At 40.7% G+C, this 11,988-nt stretch overlaps 1 protein-coding gene across 1 annotated transcript in view; it reads left to right on the plus strand.

Annotated features, from left to right (window-relative positions):
* LOC107758315 (plexin-D1) overlaps positions 1-11,988 on the plus strand; it is a 70,583-nt gene that overhangs the window by 30,900 nt on the left and 27,695 nt on the right. The window contains 7 exon segments of the mRNA XM_016576032.1: positions 1,297-1,454; positions 4,492-4,637; positions 5,081-5,186; positions 9,804-9,943; positions 10,027-10,206; positions 10,785-10,869; positions 10,973-11,239. Coding sequence (XP_016431518.1) covers positions 1,297-1,454; positions 4,492-4,637; positions 5,081-5,186; positions 9,804-9,943; positions 10,027-10,206; positions 10,785-10,869; positions 10,973-11,239 — 1,082 coding nt within the window.

Raw genomic sequence — 11,988 nt, forward strand, 5'->3', positions numbered from 1 at the left:
GTTCCTGAAGGGGAACGTCTCCAGGTTACGCATGTAACCCTAGTTTCCCAAGGGAACGAGACACTGCTTCTCAGTGCCATACTTCCGGCATCCCTGGGAGCGCTTGCTTCATTCCTTGAAGCTGACGCCACCGCACTTGCTTTTATAGCTTCCTGGTCACTACGTCACCCGCCCGTGACGTCTCGCCCATCTATTGGACTGATTACACATGTGATTCAGAGCGTGGTCACGCTGAAGGTGTTCCCATAGCGTTCGACGCAGCTCGAGTTCCTGAAGGGGAACTTTTTTTCTGTTATAGATTTTGTCAACATCAGCTAATCAACATCAAGATTTTAAGTTAAAAATGTATATGAAGGTGTATTGTAATAAATGTTTTAGAAGTAGAATAAAATAAAGATTTGTTTTATTTTAGAATAAAACCAAGATTATTAGCAAATCTAATCTTTGGTAGTATTTACCAAAAAATACTATTTCAGTGCTTCAAAGATTGACATGCAATTTAATGTTAATTACCATTTCTTAGTAATTAATTGTGAAATTTACTTGCAATTTCTGAGTGAAAATTGTCTATTGTAAATTTTAGGTACTGATTTTATATATTTTTTTTGTTTTTCAACATTGTAATTACCTTTGTCTAAAATAGTTGACTTTAATGGTCCTGCTGTGTGACAAATGAATGAACTCATTGTGTAATAATGTGTAATAATGCACATGTAATAATTGAATTTCATTCAAAGAGAAATTCCAGCATATCCTGTTTTTGTTCATTATTGGTTAAAGTTTTCAGACGTGTTGTTTGAGAGTTAACTGACTGTTAGAGTGAGTAGCCCAGTGAGCAGCAGCGATGACACTGGTATTTTAACACAGATATTATCAGATACACAGACTGTCTCGCAGGCCTGTAGTGTGTTGATTTTCATCCTGTTTTTGTTCATTATTGGTTAAAGTTTTCAGACGTGTTGTTTGAGAGTTCACTGACTGTTAGAGTGAGTAGCCCAGTGAGCAGCAGCGATGACACTGGTATTTTAACACAGATATTATCAGATACACAGACTGTCTCGCAGGCCTGTAGTGTGTTGATTTTAACACAGATATTATCACATACACAGACTGTCCCGCAGGCCTGTAGTGTGTTGATGCGGTCATGTGCTCGTGTAGCAGCCTGTGTGTCCCCAGTTCACCCGCAGATGGCCCTGCCTGACCCTGACTGGGTTAAAGCAGTGCTTCAGACCTCTGGAAGAGCCTCAAAAGACAGATGTGTAATGTGTGTGTGTGTGTGTGTGTGTGTGTGTGCAGTGGAGGTGTACAGCTGCAGCGCGGGCGACAGCGACTGCTCTCAGTGTTGGGGCCGTCAGACGCAGGGCCACATGTGTGTCTGGTGTGATAACAGCTGTCAACAGCGGGACCAGTGCCACGCCATCACCACACGCTGCCCAGACCTGAGCAGCAGTAAGGTTAGACAGAGACTTTAACTCCTGTTTCTCAGATGTTTCTTCTGTAGAGATAGTTCAGTTCTCTCTAAATGAAAATCCAGTCATTGTTTATTCAGCCTGACATTCTTCTGAAGTTGTAGAAGCTTATTTTGTTTTCTGGGCAGGAAACAAAGCATGCTATATTATTAAGACAAAGAAAAAAGGCCAGTGGCTTTAGAACAACACCGATATGATTGAATAATGACTCAATGGAACAGTTCCTTAAAGGGGTCATATGATGCGATTTCAATTTTTCCTTTCTCTTTGGAGTGTTACAAGCCTCTAGAGTTTCAACAATGTGTGTAACTCTGCTCAGATTCATCAATACTAAATTTTGAGTCAGCTTAAAATTAAACATTTATCTTGTTATCTGAGCTATGAGGTCCACATTACTTCTGTAATAAATTGCTGTCTAATGTAGTTTAGTCTTTTTTATGTTGGCAAGTTACGTGACACATCAAATGTACAGTTTTACATTTCCGCTATAAAGCATTAGTCTTTTATAATATTGTTCTATAACCAGCTAACGAGTCATAAAAAACAGAAGGGATCGGTTTGGGTTTGACATAAACAAACATGATTTAATAAGACAGTATAAGGGGTAAATATGCTGTAGTGCTTTTCCCTGAGGATTGATCACCACACACATGTGAAACAGACAGGAGAGCCGCACTGAGCTTGTGTTGGCTTCCTTCATGTTTTACAGGAGTGCTCAGATATAGAGCAGAGGTTCAGACAGATCCACTGCACAAACACGACACTGATCTAACCAACACAGCTCACAGCTTTTATTGTGCACGCTTCGGCAGTAGATGTTATTCTAGAGAAAAAACATATTTTATTTAAAGGGGTCATATGATGCGATTTCAAGTTTTCCTATGAACACGTATGTGATGCAATATTTAATCAAAATATTTGCAAGCAACATTTGCGGCTCTGACACATGACGAGAAGCTGAAAAAACACCTCTATTTAACACATTAAAAAGCAATAGCTAATGCCGAACATAGAGCAGCTTCTGTTTCTTTGTGCAGACTCCTGTGGTTGAGTTGAGTGATTGAGCTGGAGTAGTCCAGTCACGGTCCTCCTGTCAACAGCACAGGTTTGGCACCGTTAATTTCCTTTTCCTGTTTGTCCCTCTTCAGCTCCTCCTGCCTCACTTCCTGTCATCTCTCTGCTGACACTGCGGATGAAAGTGACCCAAAAAAACAAACAAAGCGTTTCTGTGTGTCTCTGTCATTCTTTCCTCTTTACGCACTCTTCATTTATAAGCCACAACACTCAGGCATTTGACCTGCACAGATACACAGAAACCTCTGCAAATCTGCTGATTCATCCGAAATGCACAACACATCTACATCTACTAAACAGCAGTCGGTCACAACAAGCACATTTTCTGTGCATATTAAACAGGAATATTTTCATACTTTACAGCATCATTAATGTACATTTGATCTGCAGTGTTGGAAAGATCACTTTGGAAATGTATCAGGTTACAGATTACAAGTTACCCTATTTAAAATGTAATAAGTATAGTGTAACTATTTCAATTACTTTATTAAAGTAATGTAACTGATTACATTTTATTATTTTTTGATTACTTTTCTACATTCCTAACAAATGTTTTCAACTGTCAGTCATTTGGAAACATGTAAAGCAGGCAGGGTTAACATTACAGTAGCACTCAACAAAGATTACTATCAGACTTTCAAAATCCTTTATCATTTTAATTAAAATTGTAAAAATGTAATTTTAAAACGCAGCCACCTCAAAATCAGACTTACTTTCAGATCATTCTTGGGTTAAATGCAGATTTAAAATCATAACAAGCAATAGTTCAGTAGATATGATACTGTTTTTGAAATCAAATCTTTGCATAGCTGTGACAGGAAACACTGGCATCTAACAAAGCCTTGAAAAAAAAACAGTCTTAAAAGATAAAGCATATACATAATCCCAAATAGGAAATAAAACAGTTTGGTAACACTTTATTTCGATAGTCCACTTCAGACATTCTATTAACAGTAAGTAACTTTGCAACTACATGTCAACTAGCAGTTAGTAGAGTATTAGTAGACTGTCTGCTTAATATCTTCTAACACTTTCTTTGTCAACATTCTACTAACCCTAAACCTACCCTAACAGTCTACTCTGAGAGTTAGTAGACATGTAGTTGCAAATTAATGAGAATTAGTTGACGTAGTTGACATGTAGTTACAAAGTTACTTATAGTTAATAGAATGTCTAAAGTGGACTATCGAAATAAAGTGTAACCCAGTTATTGAATAAGCATGTGTCCTAAACTCCTGAAGCATTGGTGTGTCATATTTTAGAGCAGTCAATGCAAATTGGGAAAGAAATCAATCAAATCTGTATGTGTGTGAAAATCTTCAGATGTAACCCCCTTTGTAATTGTTAACATTTTCATAAGTTACTGTAATTTAATTAAAAAAAATTCTCAGTAACTGTAACTAATTACCATTACATTTATTTTGTAATTAAATTACGTATTTCCGTTATGTAAGTACTCTCACACACTGTTGATCTGAGCGTCACTCTCAGCTCTTACATTTAACCCTGCATATCTGTAGTTTCACAATATTACTGTTTTTATTGTATAAATGCAGTCTTGGAGACTTTTTTCAAAAAAAAAAAAAAATCCTAATTATTCCAGTCTTTTGACCAGTAGTGCACTTTAGAAACACATGTGAGCATGCGTGTGTGTGTGTGTGTGTGTGTGAGAGAGAGAGAGAGAGAGTGTGTGTGTGTTTTAGGTGCACAGATTGTTTATGAGTGAAGTTGTTTAGTCTGAAGTCTGAATGACCCAAGCCATGATGAACATATACACATGTTGGGTTTATGATAACTGTTCTGCCAGGATTTCAAAATAAATCGTGAGCTGATCTTCCCACTCACTCCTGCAGTGTCTCGGCTCTCTTCTGTGTGAAACTGACTGACCTGTAAGCATTTTCTCAGTTGACTAGCTGTGGTGTCTCAGTCAGTGTGTGTTGATGTGTAGGTCGAGCCGCTGTCGGGGCCGCTGACCGGCGGGACGCTGCTCACGGTGCAGGGCAGGAACCTCGGACACAGCGCCACTCAGCTCAACGTCTCCATCGGCCATGTGCCCTGCAGTGTTCTGCCACAATACTACACTGTCTCAGTCAGGTACAGGACACAGATCAAACACTCACACCCTTCATATCTACAGACACACACTACCTACTGTTAACCATGTTTAACCACGTCCTGCACTGAATGACAAATCCATCACTGCGCAGAGCGTCATTTGGATGTGATTGACAGTTCAGACTGATATAATGTTGATTTGAGCTTCACATGATGTCAGAGTTCATCTGTGCTTCAGTTTTTACACTGGACACTGTTTATTGTGCAAAAGTACACAAAAATGATTCATTTAGCATCAACTGGAATGTAGGCAGAAACTATGTTTATCCTTGTTGCAGGTGAGCCATATTTAGTGTCATCTGGATTGTGTTGTAATTGTATTCATGGTTTTTGAGGGCGTCACACAGCTAATTATCCAAGCTTCACCAAATGACAGATGAGTTTATGGCTCGTGATCCAGCAGTTTGTGTGTGTCGCTACAGGTTGGTTTGTGAGACTGGTGCATCGTGGGAACAGACGAGCGATCATGTGACAGTGAGAGTGGCCGGAAACGCTGTGGGCGTTTCAAAGGACATCTTCTCCTTTGTGGTACGTGCAAGGCTTTTGTTCTCTGTTGATTTCCATTTCACACCCTCAGACTGATGATCCTCTCCTGCATTCACTCTTTTGTCTTCATCCTGATTTATTTTCCCATCACACCCTTCGTTGTGTGTTAGACCACCCTCTCATGAGATCTGACAGATCTCCACACTTTCACCAAACGTTTGCGTGATAGGACGGCACGTTTGACTGCATGAACTCAGCTGATTGAGAGGAAGGACTTTGGAAGGGCTTTGCTTTGTTTTGTCTGATGGAGTTTCTGGGCCGATGTCATTTTCACACGGCATTGAGAGATACGGTGGCACATGTGGTTTGTTTTATAAATGAATGTGAAGGAACAGAGTGTGATTTGGCGCTAGCGAGCAGATCCAAACTGAGTCATCAGACTGATTTTCTTGTGCTGATTTTAGCAGCAAACCTGTGGACAGTGGCGGCTGGAGGAAAATGTTCTAGGTGGGGCGCCACGTCCAACAATTTTAGCATACATCCCAGTATGATTTATTCCAGTATAACAAAAGGAAAAATATTAAGACTTAAATAAAGATAATTGTTTTACCAAGTTCAAGATTAAGTTTGAGGATGATTCTCACAAAATTATATTTTCTGCAAGAATTTGTCCAGACAAATTAAAACATTTTTTAATTTCCATAATTCACAATTTATGTATACAGTGCAACAGCAAAAACTGTGAGGAAAAAAAATCAATCTCACATTTATTTAGATCATTTTCTATAACTACAAGTCAAGCTGAGTACCAAACAGAACCACACGGAGACAACAGACAACAGACCACTATACCAGTCACCTTGATCTGACTGTATATAAACATATACGGATCCATTCAGAATTATTAAACAGAGCAAAACACAAACTAAAAAAGTAAATAAAAACATTCGGTCCCACTTTATATTAAGTGGCCCTAATACCTGTGTACTTGCATAGTAACTAGATGTGTACATGGTACACATTGGTACATAGTATCTATAGATGTAATGTATTAAACAGAGCAAAACACAAACTAAAAAAGTAAATAAAAACATTCGGTCCCACTTTATATTAAGTGGCCCTAATACCTGTGTACTTGCATAGTAACTAGATGTGTACATGGTACACATTGGTACATAGTATCTATAGATGTAATGTTTGTGTAACTACACATATGTAACAACCCACTGAATGGTATGTGTAAATACAAATGTGTAACAGGACATTGGTAACAACACTTTTAGGTAATGAAAGTACAAATGTGTAACAGGACTAACAGCACTTTTTGGTAAAGAAAGTGTTACACTTTATATTAAGTAAACAATTCCTATGGATTTACCATGTGATTATTTTGATGTTACACAGCAGCGGCCAGTAAGTTAGGCGTTACATATAAATTGTGGTTGGTGTCCAGAATGTTACACTTTATATTAAGTGAACAGTTCCTGAGGAGTTACCATGTAAGGACACTGGTATTACAGTGGTGCACCAAATCCACCAACTTGAGATCCAACTCCTCCCACTTTACATATCCCTAAACCTACCCATCTCCACCCCCTGGATCCCATTTCCACCCCTAAACCTACCCATCTCCACCCCCTGGATCCCATTTCCACCCCTAAACCTAATATCTACAGCTGTAATATTTCTGTAACTACAATGTACCAATATGTACTTACACTGTGGTTACATACTACGTACACATCTAGTTACTATGTAAGTACACAGGTATTAGCGCCACAATATAAAGTGGGACCAAACATTCTGAATTTGTTGAATGTGGTGATCTGAGGGCAGCTCATAATGACCAGTGAACAGTTCCTCTGTCAGAGTGAGTGTTGATATGTATATAAACACCACTGACCATTGCAAACTCCTATAAAAACAAGCTTCTTCAGCAAGTGTCCATTATAAAACACTTGCCAGACATGCAACCAAACTAAAATGTGCCCATACAAAAAGCTATCAGAGAGCGCACATACATGGTCTGTTTGTTTGCACATTAATAATAACGGATTTGCGCGTCTAATATTGTATGATTGCGGTGTCACTGTAATCGTCTTTACCTCCATTACAATCGTCATCCATCTAAACTTCACTGGTAAAATACTGGTTTGCTTCATTCAGCCCTTACAGACTAGTCCTGACTTCATATTTCTTATTAATAGAGCTAGGTTTGTTCCCACCAATCGCTGCACAAGTTAAGGTTACATTCCCTCCCAGAACTCAAAGAGATTGCATTGCAGTGCCTGCAGCTCGAAAAAAAAAAATATGGAAGTCTATGAGAACAGTCGGGTGATTCTCGGCCAGAGAGTTCACCCAAAAAGGGATGGTACTCCACAACATGACTCGACGCTGATTGGACTATATATCCAGAGGTAGAACAAACAGCCTAGAACAGTGACAGCTGTCGCTGAATATGATAGAGTTTTGGTGGTGCATTGCCCTGTTGCCCTAATGAAGACACCGCCCCTGAGGACTGAGGAATCTGGTGGAAAAATGGCAAATGTATTAAAGAGATCTGAGAGCAGCCTGGGGATGATTGAGCTTAAACTGCTAGCTGTCTTTTGGACAGTAGCTGGTTTTTAGCAGGTCAACCTGCCACCTTTTTACAAAACAGCTTGAGCACTTTCAGCCGTTACGAGCAGCTGGTTTCTTACTGGTTCAGCATAATCAGTCAGCTTCAACCAGTTTATTCCTAGGTTGCATCAACAAGAAACCAGCCACCATGTTCCAAAACACGGCTGGCAGCTCGAGGAAACTCACAACGGGTCAGACCCAAAGCTCTCCAACACACTAAAGACTCTGAGGCTACCCAAGACTGGTTTTAGTGTGAAATGGAGCTGGAGCAGGACTGGAAAACAGGATCAGAAATGGTAAAGAGGAAAGGCAGGAAGAGGGATGTGAATGTGGACTCCTCCAAAGCTCCTTCCTCAAACCTTCCGCCGCTTCAGTCGCTGAGCTCAGGAAACATCTGGCTGAACAACACACACTCACACACACTTATGCTTTCATATGCTCCTCTTGACCCTCTACCCCCACAGGATGTGATGTCATGTGTGGTCTGTGTGTGCTGTATATGTTCACATGTGTAGCAGCGCTGACATTCACTCTGCATGCCACATTACTTCTCAATGACATGCTAGTTTAAACTAACCTTCCAGAACCATTTATGGTTCTTGATGTGATCAAAGCTGCTGCCCTCTGACTTTATCAACACAGCTCTTGCTGGTTAAAACATACTGAAATGTGCTCGCTATGCTACAGCATTCAGTAAAAGCCTTCTTGATAGAAAATCCAGCTAAAGCCTGCTGGAAGTGGAACATAACAGTGGGTTTGTAGCTGTTCCTTGCTGGTTTTAGCTGCTTGGCTGGTAGACCTTCAGCCTGTCACAACAGCTGTATTTTGGAAAATAGTAGCTGATTTGTTGCTGGTCTGCCAGCTCTTTCCAGCGTGACACTTAGTCAGATCTCGGACTGGAATGAACCACAGTTTGTGATTGAACCAACACTTTAAAGTAGGGATGCACGATATTTTCGCAGGGATGCACTATTTATCGGAATCGGCCGATAATGGCTTAAAATGTAAACATCAGCATCGGCCAATTTGAAAAAATTATGCTGATATGCCTTGCCGATAAGATCGATTGCTCACATGTGCTCAGGGTGTGATAGTGTGATAGTGACTTGTGTTTCTGAATAAACAAAGTGGTATCAATGTCATAAATTCACGAGTCTGTTTTGATTTAAAGGCCAGAATCTGTAGTTTACATGAATAACAATTACAAACACTTATACAGTTATAACACTTATACTATATACAGATTTATTCATTAATAAGTAATATATTTTATCAAATGGATTATTTAAACTTATATACAATGTTCTCTCATTAAAAAAATAACTTTAATAATGTTTATTAGTTCTTTTTGCTCATATATAACCAAAATTAAAAACAATTTGTTTATAGTTTCTGCACAGGAGAGACTTGCTGTTGTTTTAAAATAAAGGGAAATATATTTCTGTCATGACAACTCTCGGAGGGATTGGTATGGTAATGTACATGACAATGTTAATGTATTTGGTCTTGGCGGAATAGATCTGCTACGCTGCTGCTGCGGCAGAGCAAGCACCGAGACTTGCTACTGCCAATACATCCACAACATGCTGCTGTGAGCATGTAAGAAATACTGCTGCTGCACATATAACATACATGAAATAACCCCCATATAGCATACATGAATCACCTCGTAGCAGATCTATACAGGTGGAGCTGGGGAAGGTGGAGGGTTTCTGAAGCACGCTGCAACTGCTACGGCAAGCACTAGTCATATATTTGAATGTTGAGCAGCGAGCTCATTGGCTACCGATACAGAAGAGAACCTATCAGCTGTGCCATGTGATTATGATGTTATTAGGTCAGATTGAGTTAGACCTATCGAACTGCGCCATCTAGAGTTTCATGCCAGAACTTTGTATTTATCCATACACATTTGTATATATCAGCATCGGCTATCGGCCAAAATGATTTGAAAAATATCGGCATATCGGATATCGGCAAAAATCTAATATCGTGCATCCCTACTTTAAATAATTTTTTTCTCGGCCCTCCATGGCACAGGAGCCCAGACTGCTGGAGTTCACACCGCAGCAGGGTCCCCTCGCTGGAGGAACCAGACTCACCATCCACGGCCAGTTCCTGGACGCTGGATCCACAGTCAACGTCAAGATCAACCGGACTCAGAACTGCACCATCTTCATGTGAGCGCGTGTTCGTGGCGGTTCGTGTTTCACTGATATATCACGCATCTGCTGCTCATCACGTCTGTGGTATGCTTCTGCAGGCTTTCCAGTGACGTCATCGAGTGTGTGATGCCTCCAGCCGAAGCGGCCGCCGCTGAGAACGTGTCGGTGTGTGTGGTGTATGACGACCGGCCGTGCCTCAGCGCTTCACCCAGCTTCACATTCACCTACGAGAAAAACCCTACTATCAGTCACATCAGACCCAACAAAAGCTTCCTCAGGTACTGAACGCACACAGGACAGCAGTAGTCAAGTGCTGCTGTTTATAAACATTTATACCACGGTCTGTCTGAATACTCAATTCTGATTGGCTGGTAGGTATGCATTAAAACCATTTAATGCACGAGTAGTTCCAAGTCAGTTCAATCACCGTTCCATATTAATGCGCTGCTTTAATTGCTGCACACAAACCCACACACATCACACACACAAACAAACACACACACAGGTTGGAGAACTGCAGAAATAACTGTCATTTTTACCCTTCCGGTCAAATATTGTGCTGTGCACATCATTAACAGCTTTAACTTGTCAGTGCTGGCAAATGACCATGGTATAAGCAGGATAATACATGGCTAGCTGTGCATCAAACAATTTTAATGCGCTTCACGTCAGGTGGTTCTTGGCCTCCACGTCATGCATTACAATCGGTTAATGCACAGCTAGCCGTGCATTATCCCTTACATATTGCATACTGTGCACAATACTGCCTACATGCAGCAGAATCAGTAGTATGCTAGTATGCATACTACTCAGAGCCTTTGTTTGAACATGCAATTGTGATGTGATGGTGTTGCAGCGGTGGTCGCAGTATCTCGGTCACTGGATATGGCTTCAATCTGGTGCAGTCTGTCAGGATGGAGGTGTCTGGAATCGGACAGACGGTGAGATGAATAATGCTTTGTTTATAGATAGAGATCAAAGTGCTGGTGTGTGTGTGTGATATTTCAGTCTGTGCGCTCGTTCATACAAATGTCATTTCCGCAGATCTGCTCCTGTGTGTCATCTACTCTGATCGTTTGTCAGTCTCCTGCCACCAATCAATCCCAGCAGGCCACCGCTCACTTCTACCTCAACGAGGTGCTGTACAGAGGAGAGGACGCGTCTCCATCAGGACGAGGGCCGGACGAGGACGAGGAGCCTCACGCTGATGCCTTTCACTTTGACTATGTAGAGGATCCGCAGTTCTATACAGCCAACAAAGAGAAACTCATCAAACATCATCCTGGAGAGCCTCTCATCCTCATCATCAATGTGAGTGTGTGTGTCGATCATCTAGACCTAGACGGCATCTTAAACTAATAATTCAAACAAAAATGAAAACATACACTCCTTCCTTTGATCATAGATGTAGATGAGTTTGTTTGTTCATTGGAACAGATTTGGAGAAATTGCATCAGTGTCTCAGCAATGGATGCTCTGCAGTGAATGGGTGCCGTCAGAATGAGAGTCCAAACAGCTGATAAAAACATCACAATAATCCACAAGTAATCCACAGCACTCCTGATGGACTGGAGTGCTGTGGATTACTTGTGGATTATTGTGATGTTTTTATCAGCTGTTTGGACTCTCATTCTGACGGCACCCATTCACTGCAGAGCATCCATTGCTGAGACACTGATGCAATGCTACATTTCTCCAAACCAGATGAAGAAACAAACTCATCCTAATCTTGGATGGCCTACATCCATTTCCAGCAAATGTTCATTTTGTCTCAACTATTCTTTTAAGGCACCGTTGATTCACCGCTGTGTTCCGGAAGGTAGTTTGTCTTCCTTGTTCACTGAACTTTATCTGTGAACCAATAATGGTATTAATATCATTATTGGTTCACAGATAAAGTTTAGTGAACAAATCCATACAAGACGGATGATGAATGTTGATTATAAATACACTAGGGCTGAGAATAATAGTAACAGTCCGCACCTATCCTATGGTCTGCCATGACAAGAGTAGTTGACCATTGTTCACACACACACACACACACACACACACACACACAC

The sequence above is a fragment of the Sinocyclocheilus rhinocerous genome, unplaced genomic scaffold (genome assembly GCF_001515625.1).
Source record: "Sinocyclocheilus rhinocerous isolate Xijiao unplaced genomic scaffold, SAMN03320098_v1.1 scaffold2549, whole genome shotgun sequence".
Lineage (NCBI taxonomy): Eukaryota > Metazoa > Chordata > Actinopteri > Cypriniformes > Cyprinidae > Sinocyclocheilus > Sinocyclocheilus rhinocerous.